Source organism: Oculina patagonica, chromosome 3 (assembly GCF_052425735.1).
Source record: "Oculina patagonica isolate OP01 chromosome 3, crgOcupat, whole genome shotgun sequence".
NCBI lineage: Eukaryota > Metazoa > Cnidaria > Anthozoa > Scleractinia > Oculinidae > Oculina > Oculina patagonica.
In genome coordinates this window covers 17,174,087-17,193,105 of record NC_135760.1, presented here as the reverse complement: position 1 = coordinate 17,193,105, position 19,019 = coordinate 17,174,087, and the positions used below count along the sequence as shown (strand labels likewise).

Below are 19,019 nucleotides of genomic sequence, written 5' to 3'. Positions count from 1 at the left end.
TCCTTTCTACAGATTTGGATTCAACAAGTGGCGCGATCCCATGCGCCCGACCCAGATCCTTGCCAAGCTCTGCAAAGAGGAGGGCCTGGACGGACCGCACTACTCCACGGGAAGAGTTCGGATTGACAACAAAGTGTTTGGAGCTACGTCACAAGTTCTGGAGGAGAGTGGTATGTCTGACGTCACGTGTTTGAACGATAATTCTATTACAGTGTTAAATGGTAGCTTAGTTTAGGATCGAGAGAGCCGTTGACAGAAGCTTTGGTGGAATGAAATCGTAAAGCGAACTGTAGTTTTCCTCGCAGCCGTTGTGTAGACTCGCAGCCGTTGCGTAGGAAAGGAACGTTGCGTGACAATCCCTGTCATTGTTACGAAGGCAGGGTTCGAGTCTACCAATAGCCAACTAGCCAAAGACTTTTAAACTTTAGGTTTTGGCTACCAGCGTTAGCACTCCTACTAGCCACTTGGACTAGTGAAAAACTCGGAAAAGTCAACAGATCTTGATAGAAGTCAACATCTCTGACTAGTGAAAGAATTACTTTTGGCTAGAAAAATCTTACATGTTACTAGCCAATAAACCAGTGAGTTAAATCGTTCAAGGGAACCATTAGTCAGGAACTTGCAGGATAGAAAAATGAATACTATTCGTGTCCTTTTTGCAGGTCATTTCAGACAGTCAGATGAACCCGTTGCTCTTAAAGCTCTCCGGGGTTTCCACACATTGAAGAGAGGCTTCTCACTAGTGCCAGAACATGTTGAGACCAGATCACTGTACAACCCAGAGAAGCCAGGAGTGGAACAGGTCTGTAAATAATTACAGTCATTTGCAGTAATATTCAGCTGCAGTTGATATTTGATTTTACAGTGAACTGATGTTTTGTGTTTCTGCCTACAGGGTAAAATTGAGATGTGGGTCGACATGTTTCCCATGGATATGCCATCCCCGGGTGCCCCTGTTGACATTACTCCAAGGAAACCTACAAGGTAAGGATTATTCACAAATACATTTTTTTTTTCATTTAAAAGAAACGAGCAAACATTACGTGAAATGCAGCGTTTATTGAATTTTTCCATAATTTTGTTTCTGAAATATTCACAGTCTTTTCTGTCATTTGCATCCTTTTGAAATGGCCAAAAATAGAAAGCCTGAAAGCGGATGATTCAGCTCACTCGCGTCTCTGGCCATTGCACGCTCTTTAACCATATGCAAGTTAATAATTAAGTACTTTTCGTTTGTCTCACGACAAGTGTCACTTGTGATGTGATCGCGCGTCACCACACTCTAGTCTTCATCAGGCGATATGGTCGACTGCAAGTTGTTACCGTAAAAACACCGAATTTGTGCGTTGACCAGGGTCACTATCAGGGATGTAGCTAAGATTTCCAACAGGCGAAATTTTCTTGATCACAGACGGAATATTTGGATCACATTAAAAGAAAGATCTAACCAGACACAGTATTTGAGCGGAAAAATCAAGTCCTCAGGTGGTTATTTTTTTCGCCTTCCACCTATTATTTACATTCCTACACTGTGCTTGTCTCCAAGAGTGCAATGTCACTAAACAGTGATGTCTGTTTTAGTTATGAGCTGCGAGTTGTTATCTGGAACACTGAAGATGTCCTGCTTGAGGAATCCAATATACTGACGGGAGAGAAATGCAGTGATATTTTTGTCAAAGCGTGAGTAGTATTTGTTCCTTTAATCTTTCCTTGTATGTTATTCAGACATGTTACAGCAGTTTTCAGTTTAGTGCCCAGATTAATCCGAAATTGCTCGTTTTGCTTTACTATCCTGTGATTGTTTATAAACCCGTGCCACCTTATCAGCCAATCAGATGCATAGCCACTACTAATCGACTTGGTTATGTTTGTTTTCCCGCGCTTAGCAACAGCTTTGCTACGCTGTGATTGGTTTAAAAACGGCGCGCCACCTTATCAGCCAATCAGATGAGAAACCACTACCATCGACTTGGTCACGTGTGTTTTCCCGCGCTTAGCACCAGTCACGTGAATCTGCCTCCAGTTCTCATTGGTTGATTAGTGTTTTTTGTTTTCATTTGTTGCGATTTAGCTATTGCAACTGCTTTGGTTTTGGTTTTACAACACTCTGAAAAAAAATGTTTGTTGACAATGTTTGTCTCCGAGGGAGGGAAGGGCGAGTTCTAACAACACCACAACTATGAGAGTTCAAACAAATGCTGGTTTTTGCTATTTAGACAGGTGGAGTGCTTAATAAAGATAAGATGTTCTACTGACACGAGCATGGGACAAGAATTCTGGTCCCCGACGGGATCGCCCTGGCCTCCCAGTCCGGATTGTCTAAATAAAATGTCTAATTTTTTTAGCATAAATTTTCTAAATTTTGTCTATTTTTTTAGACAATAAAATTGTCTAAATTTCAGATTGTCTAAATAAAATTATTCTCTACTGTTTGATTTAACCTTTTTTCTCTGTTTTAGCTGGCTGGAAGGAATGAAAGAGGACAGACAACAGACGGATGTGCATTACAGGTAACACATATAAATATGGTTCGGCATGTAAATTCTCCTTTCCAGTTGCCAAACTCCGTCATTTAATTTATCATTGAGAATTTAGTGATGGAACAAGACAGCATCTACTAATGGTATCTCTGTATTCTCAACTTTCAGGTCGCTTACTGGGGAAGGAAACTTCAACTGGCGATTCATCTTTCCATTCCAATACCAGAAAGCAGAAGAAAGAATTGTTATCACTCGAAAGGTGCGCTTATTTTTTTGACATCGATGTTTCCTGCCTCGATTCGCTCGAACAGGCTTTTTGCTTTATCCTGCGTATTTTACAATGGTTTTGAAGATTATAATCCTTTGGTTTTAAAATGGTGTTTTTCTTATATTTTAACTGTTACTCGAGTTATCCATTTTCGCCCCTTATGCATTCCGTTCACCGTCACATCTGACTCTATGCAATGTGTGTGCCATGGGGAGCAGGGATGGCGCAGTGGTGAGGCGCTCGCATCCCACCACTTGAAAGGTTGCGGGGGGCTCCCCCCGGGTCCCCCGTTACCCTTTTATATACCATTTTGACAGAAAAAGACCCTTTCGTATACCTTTTATTGAAAAAAGGTAGCCCTTTCACATACCTAAATGACATGACATATACCTTACACAGGAAGTCTTATTTTCATTTTTATGTAGTGTTTAATAAATCAAAATGATACAGCCGTAAGATGCGTCTGTTGAAATATTTCTATTAAAGACCCCTTTAAATAACTGAATGACAGATTTCCCCACCCTTTCACATACCTCATCTTTGAAATTCCTACCCTTTTTTATACCTGAAGCGTGAAAAAGGTACCCCTTTCGGGCGGAGCCTCCCCGTATAGGCCATTATAGGGAGTGCCCCCCCCCCCCGGGATCCCACCAATGTAGCGTGGGTTCGATTCCCGCCAGGTGTCATATGTGGATTGAGTTTGTTATTGGTTCTAGTCTTTGCTTTGAAGGTTTTTCCGGTTCTCCAGTTTTCCTCCTTCCTGAAAAACCAACATTTAAAAATTCCAATTCTGTCTGGATAGAGGACCCGCATAAAAACCAGCTAGAGCTAATTGTTTTTAATTTTATGTTACAGGCGAGTTTCTTCTCATGGGATGAGTCAGAGGAAAAAGTACCCGCCAGACTTCATATGCAGGTGTGGGATGCAGACGCCTTCTCCGCTGACGACTTCATTGGTGAGAGAAGCTTTTAGAAAGAAAATTTGTATGCTACGATTTCTGCAATCCCAATTTGTCCTTTTTGATCTAAACAATCCACTGTGCCAGTCGAGGCATTCCATGCGATTTCTAGCATGCATGTGCACGCGTGCCCGTTGCCATGGCGACCTATCTGACTGTTTCGTTGTGTTCATCAGGTGACCTGACGATGGACCTAACGCGCATGCCTCGTGGTGCGAAGTCCGCTAAGACTTGCACTCTGGACTTGATGAAACAGGATGGCACTGTGCCCCAGATCTCTTTCTTCAAAATCAAACACATCAAGGGTTTCTGGCCATTTGTGGTCAACACTGATGAAGAAGTCCCCGAACTGGCTGTAAGTTGGTCATTTTTGTCAATTGCATGTTCGAACCAAAGCTGTAATTCTGTGATAAGGTTTTGTTTCACAAATGACCACCCTTTACCCTCTCTGTTGTGTTATATTTGACACCGTCACTTTTCTAAACGCTTGAAAAATGTGGAATACACATTGGAGATGGAGGGGGGAGGATTCGTGTAGCGAACGCAACTATTTATTTCTGTGATTACAACACTGAAATAAGACGGCAAAACAGAATGTGAAGTAAAGGTACTCTTTAAAATGAGATAGCAAAAACTCGTACTTGAAGTAAGAGTAGTAAAAATCATGGCTGAGTGACGATTTGCCAATTTCCACGCTGTTAGCTTCGTCTCCATTGGGAGCCTTATATTCGTCTTTTACGCAGAGAAAGCAAGTAGAATTCGCGTGAAACATTGTTCTTTCTTATTGTGATCTGAACTACAGGGAAAAGTGGAAGCTGAACTTGAATTACTGACTCAAGAAGAGGCCGAGAAGAAGCCCGCTGGACGGGCACGTGAGGATCCGCAGGCTCTCGAGAAACCAAAGTAAGATACTTTGTTAAAACCAAATCATACTTTACTATTCACCTCTTATTATTTTAAGGGACACTCGCGGAGATTTTAATGCTTTTCGGTAAAAAGATCGCAAATAGGTCTTCCATACATGAAATGCACCTAGTACATCAAGATGGAATGGGAGGCTTGGTGGCCTTAATGGTAAATGCGCCGGACTCCGGATCGAGCGGTCCGAGTTCGAGCCCTGGCCGGGGTCACTGTGTTGTGTTCTTGGACAAGGCACTTTACTCTCATAGTGCCTCTCCCCACCCAGGTGTATAAATGGGTACCGCCGACATAAATGCTGGGGGGTAACCCTGCGATGGACTACCATCCCATTCAGGGGGAGTAGAAATATTCCTAGCCGCTTAATGCTACAGAATCCGGGATAAGCTTCGGCAAGTATGAACCACTAAGCTCTAGGCTTCCCTACATCAAGATGGAGATATAAGATGGAGATATAAGATGGAGATAAAGTAAATTGTGGTTGAAGGAAGAACAAAGCCATAATAAGTGTAGATGTTTTTCCAGTCCACAAGCACGAAACTTGAAAAAATCAGCCTGACTTTGTCACGTTGAGATCTAAATTTCCTGATGGCATCACAACAATATCGCTTGTTTATCGCTTCACTACACTTGCATGGTGGTTTTTAACAAAATTGGACCAATATTCGTAGTTTCCGTATGTCTCTATAGCTGGCTCTTGAGTTTTTGAAGTGAAACTGGTGACAGTGTCCCTTGAACGTGACATCAAAACACGTCCATTCTGTTTGTTTTACTTATTTGAAGTGTCTTGTTCTTGTAGCCGTCCCGATTCAACGTTCACGTGGTTCATGAATCCGTTCAAGTCGCTGAAGTACCTTCTGTGGAATAACTACAAGATGTGCCTGATCAAGTTCCTGGTCATTGGACTGCTGGTGGCTCTCATGGGCCTGTTCTTCTACTCCATGCCTGTAAGAGCCCCTCTTGAATACGAACCATGTAAAATAAGGTCCTTTTTGTACAAAAGCGCACCACCGTTGGTTGTCGATAAGCGCTGACCTTTTTTTACAAGTTTATTTTAGCAAATTTATTGAAAAATTTCGTCCCATCTAAGTGAAATACGAATTATTTCAATCTACACACATTCTAGCCTCCTGCGAAACCGTTTCCACGGGAAAGTATAACAGTAACTTTTCAGTAGCTGAAGACGAGTATTTTGTATTCAACCAGAAGCCAAGGTAAAGAAGAAAAGAGCGCGAAAATAAGAGCGTAGCCGGCTACGTTTGCCTTTTAGCTTTCTTCTTATTGGCTGAAGTTAGAGAGACTTAACTCTGATTGGTCAGTGTTGAACGCAACTTAGCAACCGCAAAATCCAACTAATTGAAAACTGCCCAGTGCATCACGTGGGATTAGGTATTTGACTGACACTTTTTCTCTCCAGCTCTCCCCAGTAACGTCAGTGCAACTTCCCCTTCCTCCTTCCCCAGAGGCTGCCCAATGTCTCACCAAAACGTTTTCAACTTTTCCTTCTTCAGGGCTACACAGTAAAGAAGATCTTCGGGGCATAAATCACGGACCCAGTCAAAGACAGCAAACAGGGACTCTCTGTGGACTACTATTCACTAATTTATTTAAAGAACTGAGTTACTTCAAAGTTCCTTAACTTATTAAGAGTTATTTAATAGGCTGAAATAGTCGCCGTTAAAATATGAGCTGTTGTCAATATAGACGCGTTTATTTTGTTACAAAGTAATGTACATTTACAAGATTCAATCATCGGAGTTTATTTTCTTAAATCAACTTCATTTTTTTTATGTTTTATATTGTATTTGTTTTACCGCCAGCTTTCTGTTCGTAAATCCTTTCGAAAAGGACTGCTATTTGTTGAAAGTATCTTTATTTTTTAATTTGATGAAATTTGTCGAAAACTTTGAAACGGGTTACTTTTGATTATTAAGGAATACAGAAACCCGTAGCAAAAATTCAAGATTTAAACTTTTATTTACAACTATTTAACAAACGTTTTATTTATCATTTACCCCACTTTTTTTTTTTTTTCCAAGACAAACAAATGCCGTTAATCAGACGAGTTCGTTACGAACTCTCGAGTACGTTGCATGCTAAGCAATAAACTTCACGAAAGCGCATAATCTGTTAAAATACTTAACAAGTAATTATTCCTGTCTTCTACCGTACCAGCGTTAATCGTTGTGATCGTCAATAAATTTGGATGCTAGCTTAGGACAGGCTTAGGAATATTTGTAGCACGCTGGCCAAAAGGCATCAGCCTTCTTTTCAAATAGCTTGTAAAGTTAGTTTTCTTCGTTTTTTGAGTTTTAAGCGCAGGTCATTTTGTTGAAATATAATTAGCTGTAGATTGTTTCTTTAAGGAAAAGAAGAAAAGTGAAAATTGCGCAAATATGCGGAAGATAACGGTCGGAGATTAGAATAGAAGAAGTGTAATTATTTCATTTTTTTATGTGAGCATATATTTAGCCTGCGGAATTGATTTCTAGCTGCTAATTTAGTTGGCCACCTTCTACGTGACACGTTCCTAGTGTTCTGTAGACTCTTGGCACGTCACGCAAGCTCATCGTCATGAAGATTGCGTGACGTGCCAATTGGGCACTGCACCGAAGCCTAGGATGTCAATGAGCTCCTAATGGGAGAGAATATTTCATTTAAGTGGCTTGAGGCCATGGAATGAGTTAAATTTGTACAGAATGAGCTGGAGAAGCCGTAAAACTGTGCTGTAAATAAAGTGACGAGGACCAGATAATGCCAGAACGTAAATATTATCGTAGCGTAACGTAAATAAAATAGTATATTTAACGTGGTATTTACCAGTGTGGGGATACTGTTACTATGGGCAAGAGAACATCATTTTCTCTTGCTTTGGGTCAGAATATTTATCAGTAGTTGAGTGTGTAGTTATCGTACGTCAGGGTAAACTGAATATCCAGAGCAATAAAGATAAATATGGAGAAATGTTGCCTTGTAGTGATTTTTTTTATTATTGTGTGAAAAGAACTCAACCTCGCCTTTGAAAAAACAGCTTGTCCACTCGCAGTATTCCGCGGGGAGGGGCACTCGCATAGGTATGTGCCGATGTGAAGGGTATGGTTTTCATGCAGTCTAATCTGCGATAGTGTATTGAAATCAGAGCGTTTTGGTCTAGAATAGGGCATTATTAGACTTATTAGTGGTATGACGAATTAAGTTTAGAATAGGAAAAGAAACTCGGAAGAGAAAGAGGCTTTCCTAAACGTAAATAACATCACTTCGACAACGTTGTTGACAGATGGTTTTTCATTAAAAACACTGATATTTAAACAATTCTAAAAATGAAAGTCTGGGATAAGGTAGGGATTTTTGGTGTCTAAACTAGAATGTAATTAATGCAATTACGAGCAGTTTTTTTATTGATTTATTGATTTATTTTTTTAAAACACAAACAGGGTGATCCCTTCAGTCGCAGGACTGGTATCAACGGGGGCCCTGTATTAAATAAAATAAAAGAAAAATAAAACAGGGTATGGTAACTGGTTTGGTTTGGCGTTGAAACCCATTTGGGTAAATTGAATTTTCAGCCATTCCACAAAAAGAAGAGTCTTAGGAGTGTTACTTTATAGTTTCTAACAGGTATTCCCATATGGGAATACCTGGTGGTGGGTGTAGCGAGTAAACCAGATGCAACTTTCAGGCTTTAATGACAGTACAAATCAGCAAACGTAAACGAAAAACGTAGCAACTATGTTGGTTTCACTGCCTTCTTTTCTTTTTTACATCACAATCTGAGAGGGGCGTGGCACTAATCCGATACCCAGATCCCCTATAGACTAGACTCCCTAATTCCAATGATCACAAAACAGTAAACAGAGCTTGAATAATCTTGAATTCCGGCATGCCCTCTGGACAAGCAACTCAAATTTCACTTCCACAGGGAAGTTGTATTTGGCCCTGTGTGACGTAATATATCGAACACAAGAGGCAGTGTTTCATCGGAATGTCCAATCAATCAATCAATCAATCAAACTTTATTTATAGAGGGTTACACGTAATAGTTTTACAACTAATAAATTTGTGGCCCTCTCTAGTGTACTAAAAAAATTAAGAATCTACTATAAACAATAATCTAATTTAAAATTTAGTTAAAACCTAATTTAAAATCGAAATGTAAGTTAAAATTTTAAAAACTAATCCACAGTATTGATCCAAAGGTAATTATTACTAAATAACACAATCTAAAAGTTATTATCTAAAAAAGGAGTAAAAATATCATTCTTGAGCTGACTTAATTTAAAATATTTATACAAAGCATTCCTAAGGATATTTACAGATGAAGAGGTGCGTAACCTAAGGGGGAGGTGATTCCAGCATTTACTAGTCGTTGCGGAAAACGTGCGACCTCCCTCTTTCACTCTATTAAATTTCGTTGGTAAAATGGTAAAATTAGCGCCCCGTGTATTCCTATTGTGCTGGCTGTTATTAAGTCTTAATAGGTCGTTTATGTATAACGGGCAAGCACCCATGATCCTTTGGTGAGCTATAGTGCACCTTTTTATATCAGCCTCGATGTAGTAAGGTATCCATCCTAAAGTATTAAAAAGATCTACAGTTCTATGGCGTTGCTGAGCGTCAAGGATAAACAAACTTCCAAACACCGAGAAGGGAGTTGAAAATATGACGCACAGGTGTCTGGATAGTCGATGAAACACTGTCTCGAGTATTTGATATATCTTCTCAAACAAACAAAAACTATGGAGAAGGCGGAGAAATGAAATCACAAAAATCTATGCTAATAAAGACCGGGTATCCAAACCTCCTTCACCATTATAATTTTCTTTGTTTTAACTTAATGAATTATTTATGAGTTTGGGAATTTAGGTCATGAAAGACATGGGTAAATTGGTAAGTTTACATGTATTGAAGAAAAGTTCTCCCTGGTAGAAGAGTCACCCTCATCATCAAACTACCCAAAGCATTAGATAGCTTTTTATACTGATCTCTATATAAATTGCAGCGTGGGGAAGGGGGGGGGGGGGCATGCTAGTCTCCCTAGCAGCCGTTTTTAGTGTCGTCACGCAACATTCCTTTTTGGCTAAGATTTCAAGTAACCAGTACCACATTCCATTTCTCCTCTTTTCTTATTTTTTTTTGCTGTGGTTGAAGGTTTTCTACTGGGCTTGCCTTCAGTTCAAAAATTTCTGAGCAAACTTCAACAAGATGCCTAAAGTGGAGGCCAATGCTCATCAAAGCTGGTTACTGTACAGCCGGTTTTATAGGAGTTTATGGGTTAATAACCCTTTCACTCCTGTGGGAAATACCACATTTTTGTAAAACAGTAACTATGGACCTGAAGACCACATGCTATATCTCATTTAAATGGTATTGTTTGTGGCATGCCATATGTCATACTAACCGACATAGAGGAAGTCACTGTTTTAATTCAAAAGGCGAAAATAAAAAATAAAACATTAAAAAATATCTCATTCCACCTATATATTTTGGGTATACCCCTAAACTATAGCTTAATTTGCAGCTCTTAATGTGAGGGTTGTCAGATCTGTTGTCAGATATTAACTTGATTTTAAAAGTGAAAGAGGAAAAAGTTGCAAAAGTTGTAGGGGTGGTTAATCAGGTCTCATATGTTAGGGGGTATGATTTTATGCTTTAAAAAGACTGATCTATTCAAGACCATTTTTCTGTTCAAATTTCATACAATTTGACCAAATACTAAGCATGTATTGGCATCTTGTGCCATATGGCACTCTAGGGAGTGAGAGATCGAATCACTGCTTTAGTAGTAAAATGTTTTCTTTGTATGCTACAGTGTTAGAGAAAAGATAGCGACAAGAATAAGAAAAATTTTCAATTGATTAAATGTTACATTTGCTGATTTGCTGGAGTGTGTGAGTGAGATTTCTATAAATTAAAGTGGAGAGAGAGTACAATGTAATAGTGTTAATTTTGTAGATTTCCAAGGCCTTCCAAGACATGCCACTCCTAATAACTCTTTTTTATTAATATTTAAGTTTACAATAACTTAAGAAAATATTTATTTTTACATTTATATTTACTTAACATTTAAAATAAAATAAATCGTCTTTATTTTACGAGGGTAGCACTTAACAGTCTTTCGACTGACAAACCTGTGGCCCTTGAATTCCCGATCGAATTGTAATTTAGAAGTGTTGGTTTTTGTGGAGGGAGGAAACCCAGAGAAAAACCCTTGGAGCAAGGACAAGTACCAACAACAAACTCAACCCACATATGACGCCGGGTCTGGAAATCGAACCCCCCCTTCCCCCCCCCCCCGCCCCGCGCCGGGGACGAGGCAGGGGCCAATTGGTGGGAGGCGAGCGCTCTCACCACTGCTCCATCCTGCTCCCCAACATTTGTTTATATTTACTTTACACAAAGACTGGAAAGCGACATTGAGCTCCAGGATTTTGGCACTTTATAAATTCTTGTATTATTATTACTATTATTACATGTGTATTATTATTTATTATTATTATTATTGTGTTGTTGTTGTTATTATTATTATTATTATAAATTATTATTACAAGTATTATTAATATTATTTATTATTAGTAGTTCATTTGTTCAGTTGTTAGGGTCTTTCACCCATCGCCACCAACTAGGGTTAAAAATCAGAGTGATTACTCTAAAAAGTCCAAATAAAGTTGCCATAGTGACTATTGCAATGTTGACAGCATTCCACTCTGACATACTATGCACAAATGCTGCTTGGACGGCAACAAGGCAAATGTCGCCTGTCAACATTCCCAAGTAGATGATTTTCCTGGTTATAGTATTGCCCCATCCAATACCAGCAATTAGTAGGACAATCTGAATGAAGAAAATTAAGGCAAACAGTTATTTACATGTGCGCCCTCTTTCTATATTACATGCATAGCGGCTTTCAATCCACATCCATCTTTCAAGGTGCTAAACAAAAAAGGTGGATCGAAACTGCCAATCACAGCCCATTAGCCATGTTCAAAATGAGCAGGGGACTGGGTACGAATATTCAATATCGATTGGATTGAAAAATTGGGCCTGTCATCTGAAAGAGCATCCAAAAATTAGTAACTCAACCAAATTTGAGAGTTATTGGTTTAAACGCAAAGGCATTAGTACTTTTTTAAAAATCGTTAAAATAAGAGAGCTTAGTATGGATTGGATGGACAGCTGTCCCTCCAATCCATACTGAACTCTCTTATTTTAGCAATTTCTAAAAGTGAACCATACCTATGCGTTTAAACCAATAACTCTCAAATTTGGTCAGTACTAATTTTTGGATGCTCTTTCAGATGACAGGCAATTTTTCAATCCAATCGATATTGAATATTCGTACCCAGTCCCCTGCTCGTTTTGAACATGGCTAATTAGAATGAGCTTCTGAACATGTGGGCTCATTTGCATGAAACCAACACAGGTAGGCATCGGTTTTAATTGGCTCATTTCAAACAGCACGTCAAAAGACAATGTCAAAAGATTGATGTAGAAAGATATCTATGCCCCCATATATAATGCACATAACAGTGGCAGATCTAGGGGAGGGGCCCGGGTGGGGGGGGGGGCAGACCCCCTACCTTATTTTCAGGCCAAACCAAGGCTTGTGGGGCTGAGAAAAATTATTTTCAAGGTTACAGGAAGTTTACTTAGAAATTAAGTACACACTTGTTTTCTTAGAGTTGAAATGCTTCAGTACTTTTTCTCATTATATTAGAATCACTAATAATATACTAATTTGCAAGGCTGTAAGGCCCTGTTACAATTGGCCGTTCACCAGCAAACAACAAGAACTCTGAAATGTACAACCTCCCCTTATTTAAACCCCAGGGACCCCAAGCCACCCCAGGTGGCGCGGTCCCGGAGATTTCACCATCATGACGTTTCAATGCACTCTCGAGTCTGATCTCGAAATCAAGTAGCTCTAATTAACTTATTATGTCACCTGCTTTGAACAAAGATTGTTTATTTAAAAACATTCAATGCCTTTTATAAAATTCGTACAAATATGAATCATAAATGTGCAATAGCAGAGAGCTGAATGGGCCATTTAGCACCTTTCCGTTGTTTGCCCAATCAAAACGTTGTTCTTTAATATTAAAGTAATTGAAGTTTTATACTGACCTGAACGCATACCATATTTCCGACCATCCTCAAGACCCACTCGGACAATCGATTTACTTGATCGTCTTTATTAGTTGGAAGCATCTTCTCCAGAGCGGATTTGGGGAGGAAGTAGTAGTACGCAACAGTCAAAACCATCAACACGATCTCCACAACGCTCACAACACTCCACGACAAACGCCATCGACCACAGAGCCAGCGGAGGCAACGCGATCCGCGGCCTTCACGAGCACACGGCAAAGTTAACCATGAACAGCATGTACTGTCGTTCGAGGCAGTCGGACCCTCGGCATCTGCAGGATCTACAGCACCGTTTTCGAGATCCATAATAAATACAGCCTTCTGTTTCGTGATCAACAACAGTTGTCGGTGCTGCACGCGCGGAGGAAAAATGCAAAAGTCACGATCTACAGGAACGTAAGGAGGAATGTGCTAGTTCCGTTTTCCCGCCCACGGCGGACCCCACGGCGAAGATAAGTGTGTGTCACGTGACTATGTTTGTTTTATGGTGAAAAGTGGCTATAAACCACTAAACTCGGAAAGAAAAATTTCCTTAAACCGTTAAATTAATATTTGAAATAAACGCGACTTAAATTAACGCGAATCGAATGAAAAATTACTTTCCAAGAAAGAAAATTAACGCGAAAGAGAGGGTAACACAAGAAAAAAAAACTTCAAGACAACAGGAACAAAAATTAACGCAAATTTATGCAATTCGCGTTAATTTCATGAAGCGTTAATTTCCTTTTATAAGGTATTATGAAACAAGAATTGAAAACAACAAACTGGCAAATAAAGATTTGCCAAAACAAATGATGTTAAACTTTCCGCACTTCAGTTCACCTCACTTAGTTTGATTTTCATCTAGCTGCTAATCGAGAGCAGGGGCGCTTTCCGGCCGTCCAGACCGGTACATTCGAGAACGGAATTCTGTTGTTAGTCAAATTTGTCCTGTCAAATCAGTCAATACATAAATATGATACATTGTAATAATGGATTTGTGGGAAAATCTCGTGTAAAAGCTAAGACCCATTTCACATTCAAAACCACCGGACCAGCCAGCCAGTTCCGACACGAATGGAAAGCGCCCCAGGCCGAAAGGCCAAGAGATAGAGTTCGCATCCATTGCAAATTAATTGTTTTCTTTCTTTTTATTTTTCCTTTTTTGTTTTTTGAAGGCTAAGCAAAATAATAATATCATTGGAAGAATTAAGTTTGGTCTATTTCCAGAAAACTGACATTAATACAATATTTCGGCTGATCAGAGAACAGGTCTAATTCTCTAGAGGCCTTAAAACACTTGCACACATTGTGTTACCTGCCCATGGGGAAAGTGAGCATGAACAGTTAATTGCCTGCAGGAAAATCTACTTGTCCTTGAGGACCAGATATGACTTTTTCAAGTCCTACTGGAATACAGTAGTAAACTGATCATACTGATTAGAGCGAGTACAAATCACAGCAATATGACAACTGATTTATTATTTTTAATTATAGGAACATATGTGTCTATTCTCATTTTAATCTTTCTTTTTTTAAGTTCTCTCTTGCCCTGTTTTACTACTGGTCCAGAAGCTTTCTTATGAAAAAAGTTTGATTTGCATTAACATAAATACGGTGTATGTAAAACTAACTTTTGCATGAAAGGGTCTGCACCAAGCCTTGTAAATTTTTAACAGAGGCAAAAGACAATCCAGAAATGACCTAGCTTTCAGCATAATTTTTTTTGTATCTACTTTTTAAAAACTATGCAAAAACATTATAAAAATTACAAAACAGACAAATCTAAAGTAAAAACCACTTATAATTAAATAATTATTATGTACTAGTTACTTTGCACTGGTGAGACATTTACAAATCATAATATTATTTACTTCACTGACTGTTAAAGCTGTTACATGTATGGTCATTTATTGGATTAAATAACAAAAAGAAAATCCTAGACAGCAAAAAAAGTCGTATTTTTTTGCAATTGTGCCAGTCTTGAACTGTATTCAAACATTTTTAGAGAAAAACTCCTGACTGTTTTGCAATCTAAATCTGCCCTGGTATCCACAAAAAGTAAGAAAAATAAATAGCAAAAAAAAACAAATGCTGCTGTAAATAGCTATTTCACAAAAATATTAAAACACTCCCTTATTCACTGAGGGCATGTTTATGTAAAGAAATGGGCCAATCAAAGTCGATGCATGTGTTGGTTTCATGCAAATGAGCCCACAAGTTCAGTAGGCTAAGCTCGTGGGTTGTGATGGTTGTTTAGCACATTGAAAGATGGATGTCGATAGAAAGCCAGTATGTGCATAACAATGAAAAAAGGGTGTCAGTAAACAAACTTGGTGCTTTGGTGGAGTGTATGAGTGAGATGTCAGGAGAGAGTATGACGTAATAGACTGTGTTAATTGGGTAGATTCCAATCCAAGGCCTCGCGAGACATGCCTTTCCTAACAACTACTTTTGTCAAAGTTTTCGATCATCACTGAAAGAAACAATGTGGAGTTCAATAAAATATCCATACCTCCCACACAGAAGGCATTTTTTTCATCAGAGCCCCCCCCCCCCAACCCCTCTGTAAATTGCAATTAAACTTCATGCATTCCTTAAATTTGTTGGTCTTCAAGAACCCCCTCACCCCCAGGACTTTCCAATCCCTTCTGTTCTGTGTGTGTGTGTGTGTGAGGGGGGGGGGAGTATGGACATTTAGTGGAACTAAACAATGTTATAACTTTTATCAGGAGAAAATCAATTATAATTATTATTACATACTTTACACTTAATGAAGATAAAGTATTCAACATGACACGAGCATGGGACAAAGAAAAATTCAGAGTCCCCGACGGGAATCGAACCCATGGCCTCCTAGATACCGGTTGGGCGCTCTAACCAACTGAGCTACGAGAGACTTGTGGTGCTAGTAAAATGGCCCAGCTCACCACGAGTCTCTTGTAGCTCAGTTGGTTAGCGCGCCCAACCGTTATCTGGGAGGCCATGGGTTCGATTCCCGTCGGGGACTCAGAATTTTTCTTTGTCCCATGCTCGTGTCATGTTGAATACTTCATCTTCATTATTTATTACCGAGCCTTAAATTTACCATCTTTATTATTTACTACTTTACATTTACATTTTTATTTTATATAAACTTTACATTTGTTCAGTAGTTAGGGTCTGGCACCCACAGCCACCAGCCAGGGTTAAAAATCAGAGTGATCACTCTAAAAAGTCCAAATGCAGATGCCACAGTGACGATTGCAATGTTGACAGCATGCCATTCTGACATGCTGTGCACAAATGCTGCTTGGATTGCGACAAGCAAAATGTCACCTGTCAACATTCCCCAGTAGATGATTTTCCTGGTTATAGTATCGCCCCAGCCAATGCCAGCAATGAGTAGGGTAATCTGAAGAAAAAGAGAAAAGACAAATTTAATGGTTAATTGTGCGAATAGAAAAATGATGAGAAACTTGTTGTCGCCAATCAGATTTGCAGATTTCCAAATAGAACATGCTGACTGTCTACTAAGATGACATACCATCAGTTGCATCTAAGTGCAAACATGTCATGAAAAAACGTTGTATGGGTGGGTATCAAACATTGTATGATACCTCATAAACCCCTTTGCGGGGCGAATTGGGGGAATAACCGCCCGCGGGGCAAAAAAAAAAGAAAAAAAAAAATAAAAAAAAATATTCCACAAAAAAAGAGGCCAAAGGCCACTAAGAAAATAATTAACTTGAGGGTTTAAAAGCATTTAAAGTTTGGCAAACCATTATAGAAACTTTTGCAACCAAAATACAACAAAGTTGGCAACATTTTATCAAACTGTCAAATGTTTGCAATAAATAAGTATAAACCAACAAAAGTTCAAACAAGTAGTTTCATTTTCTAAGGACTCCTGGTTTGAAACTTCATCCATACTCTTCGAAAACATTTTGACATCCCAATCAAACCATACCAACTGTGTTGTACAAAGGTTAAATGTTTCATGGCAAATATCCACAGACCCTTTAAGTCTCACGATTTTGCCGTGAGACTCACGGTTTTCATTTCAATCTCATGATGAGACTCGGAAATCTTAGGGTAAACAGAGTCACAAGTCACTTGATTAGCACCTGGTTTTTATGTATTTTTGTGTGCCAGTTGATCAATTTCCAGGTTTTTACTGAAATCTTCAGATTTTTTTACCTCAATCACCAGATTTCAAGTGCTTTGAGGTTGGAGGTCTGTATCCACTCAGATTATGTTTAAATATCATTGTTCACGCTTAGGTGCAATGGACAGTAGATAAAGTTACAGGATGTTTACATAAAAATGTGCTTCACACTTCCTTTCCATGAAACAAGGTAAGTCATAATGCTGCAGTTTTGTCTTTAGATAAGATCTAACAATAATATGCTTATTTCCATGGCTGTAACTTTTACAACTGGAAGACAAGAACTCTGAAATCTACAACATCAATTAGCCAAATATTAACCTTATTTAAACCCCAGTAGTGACATGCATGGTCCCAGGAGATTTCACCATGACGTTTTCACTCTCGAATCTTGACCAATCTTGAGATCTCGAAACCAAATAACTCTAAATTCTGTCACTGATTGTTGTGTATAAGCTTACAGTTGTTTTTTAGTTTCGAAGATTCGAACGTATTTGACATTGCTTCGAAGAATGAGTGTTAATATTTAATAAGATTAACATTCAACGCCTTTTTGAAATGATTCGTACATATAATTCATCGATGTACAATGCAGTAGACAATTCAGCACCTTTTCGTTGTTTGCCCAATCGAAATATTGTGTTCTTGCAACATTTTATAGCTAAATTAATTTTAATTGAAGCTTTGATACTGACCTGAACGCATACCATACTTCCGACCATCCTCAAAACCCACTCCGACAAATTATTTATTTGAGCTTTCTTATCCGTGTCATCTGGAAGCATGTGTTTCAGAGTGGATTCGGGGAGGAAGAAGTAGTACGCGACAGCCAAAACCATCAGTGCAATCTCCACAACGCTCACAGCGCTCCACGACAAACGCCATCGACAACAGAGGCAACGCGGCCCGCGGGCGTCTTCTCGAGTTGAAGGCAAAGTTGGCCATGTGTCGTACGAGGCAGTCGGATCTACGGCATCTACCGATCTTGGTGTACCATATCTTGGGTCCATAATGACTACAACTCTTTATTTCGCGGTCAACGACGGTTGTCAGGTCTGCACGGGAGTAAAAAAATAGTGCTCAACAATCTGCAGAAATGTACTAGTTTTCGTGTATAAGTATTCCCGCCCACTGCGAAGACAAGCGTGTGTCACGTGACTTTGTTTTTTTGATGGGGAAGTAACTTCTCCTTTGTCACGTCACTCTGGTCGAGACTTCAAGAGAGTTGATACCTGGATCAGCGGTGTTCTCCAACCAAGATGGCCGCCGCCAGAGTACAGATTTTTAGCTACATATAACTCTATTTTAAAGCGCTTTCCCTTCTCGTCATTTATTACTGGCTCAAGTCAGAAGCGGTTTATTTATACGGTATTTCAATGTGGAATGTTTCGAAAAGTTTAGAATGGTCGAAGGCTAACATTTTGCAGCCTGAAAGCACAGAATATGATATGAAGTGCCCTTGACAGTGTAACAAAAGTTTGCAGAAAAAAATCAATAAGATGTCTGGCCATTATGTTCAACTTTGCCCTAATCCTCTACGATTTGAGCCCGTCACCAAAGAAAATAGCGTATTTTTCGACGAGGCAAACCGACAGGTAAGAAATAAACAGTTGAGGCACAAGAGATATGTACAGCATCTAAAGCTAATAGCTGCAGGTTTTTACGTGTTATAAAGTTATTTGATTATTTTAAACGTCGTTATTATTATTTCAGGTTTTCTCTGTGAATTCTGTTGAAGGAAAAACCAGAGTTGTTGTGAGAGGTCCTGATGTGAAATCTCTTACAATTTTCAAGTACGTTTTTACTTGAATAGTTCTAGATAAAAAGAGGAATAGTCCCCCACAGAGGTCGTTCTTCCTCCAATAGACCCTTTGCATAAATGGCGTCCGCATTTGAATAACAATACAGATACATCCTAAGCCTCACATTCACATTAAAATCCTTCGTCTATAAACATCCACATGAGGCTAAGGATTAGTCTCCTTCGCAGCCGATATTTGGGATGTTAAGCAATGCTCCCCCCAGATCCCAAATAGTGGCTGCAAATGAGACTAGCTAAGGATGTACTAATTATTGTTATGTAAATTTGGGCGCCATTTGTGCAAAGGGTCTATGAGAGGACACAAA

The 19,019-nt window shown here is 39.2% G+C and overlaps 5 protein-coding genes across 11 annotated transcripts in view; 2 read left to right on the top strand and 3 right to left on the bottom strand.

The window, feature by feature from the left end:
- The window catches only part of LOC144646993 (otoferlin-like), a 45,512-nt gene extending 37,924 nt beyond the window's left edge, over positions 1-7,588 (top strand). For all 6 annotated transcript variants that reach the window (XM_078506721.1, XM_078506719.1, XM_078506720.1 and 3 more), the window contains 11 exons: positions 13-170; positions 663-802; positions 896-984; positions 1,582-1,680; positions 2,460-2,510; positions 2,649-2,739; positions 3,604-3,703; positions 3,883-4,061; positions 4,509-4,609; positions 5,424-5,571; positions 6,136-7,588. In XM_078506721.1, coding sequence (XP_078362847.1) covers positions 13-170; positions 663-802; positions 896-984; positions 1,582-1,680; positions 2,460-2,510; positions 2,649-2,739; positions 3,604-3,703; positions 3,883-4,061; positions 4,509-4,609; positions 5,424-5,571; positions 6,136-6,168 — 1,189 coding nt within the window. In that variant the 3' untranslated portion in view covers positions 6,169-7,588. The remainder of the gene's footprint in view (positions 1-12; positions 171-662; positions 803-895; positions 985-1,581; positions 1,681-2,459; positions 2,511-2,648; positions 2,740-3,603; positions 3,704-3,882; positions 4,062-4,508; positions 4,610-5,423; positions 5,572-6,135) is intronic.
- Positions 1-18,649, bottom strand: part of LOC144645353 (intraflagellar transport protein 52 homolog) — a 74,396-nt gene extending 55,747 nt beyond the window's left edge. The window contains exon 1 of the mRNA XM_078504904.1: positions 18,638-18,649. The gene's annotated coding sequence lies outside the window, so the exon portion shown is untranslated. The remainder of the gene's footprint in view (positions 1-18,637) is intronic.
- LOC144645680 (uncharacterized) lies at positions 10,953-13,295 on the bottom strand. The gene is made up of 2 exons (XM_078505234.1): positions 12,746-13,295; positions 10,953-11,455 (listed from the first exon to the last, which is right to left on the bottom strand). Exons 1-2 carry the CDS (start codon positions 13,070-13,072, stop codon positions 11,210-11,212), a joined length of 573 nt encoding a protein of 190 aa, XP_078361360.1. The 5' UTR covers positions 13,073-13,295; the 3' UTR covers positions 10,953-11,209.
- LOC144645468 (uncharacterized) lies at positions 13,867-18,034 on the bottom strand. Of its 2 annotated transcripts, XM_078505052.1 has the most exons (3): positions 17,588-18,034; positions 15,853-16,139; positions 13,868-15,514 (listed from the first exon to the last, which is right to left on the bottom strand). In XM_078505052.1, exons 1-2 carry the CDS (start codon positions 17,900-17,902, stop codon positions 15,894-15,896), a joined length of 561 nt encoding a protein of 186 aa, XP_078361178.1. In that variant the 5' UTR covers positions 17,903-18,034; the 3' UTR covers positions 13,868-15,514; positions 15,853-15,893. The 2 variants fall into 2 exon arrangements, with proteins under 2 accessions (XP_078361177.1, XP_078361178.1); XM_078505051.1 differs by having other exon boundaries at positions 13,867-16,139.
- LOC144645311 (regulator of MON1-CCZ1 complex-like) overlaps positions 17,997-19,019 on the top strand; it is a 24,315-nt gene continuing 23,292 nt past the window's right edge. Inside the window, exons 1-2 of the mRNA XM_078504840.1 lie at positions 17,997-18,487; positions 18,606-18,685. Of these exons, the coding sequence (XP_078360966.1) occupies positions 18,392-18,487; positions 18,606-18,685 (176 nt within the window). The 5' untranslated portion in view covers positions 17,997-18,391. The remainder of the gene's footprint in view (positions 18,488-18,605; positions 18,686-19,019) is intronic.

Coding starts and splice junctions, on each gene's coding strand:
- LOC144645680 (XM_078505234.1), bottom strand. CDS start 13,072: ATGGATCTCGAAAACGGTGCTGTAGATCCTGCAGATGCCGAGGGTCCG. Junction 11,456..12,745: donor GAAATATGGTATGCGTTCAG/GTCAGTATAAAA, acceptor TTCTTCATTCAG/ATTGTCCTACTAATTGCTGG.
- LOC144645468 (XM_078505051.1), bottom strand. CDS start 17,902: ATGGACCCAAGATATGGTACACCAAGATCGGTAGATGCCGTAGATCCG. Junction 16,140..17,587: donor GAAGTATGGTATGCGTTCAG/GTCAGTATCAAA, acceptor CTTTTTCTTCAG/ATTACCCTACTCATTGCTGG.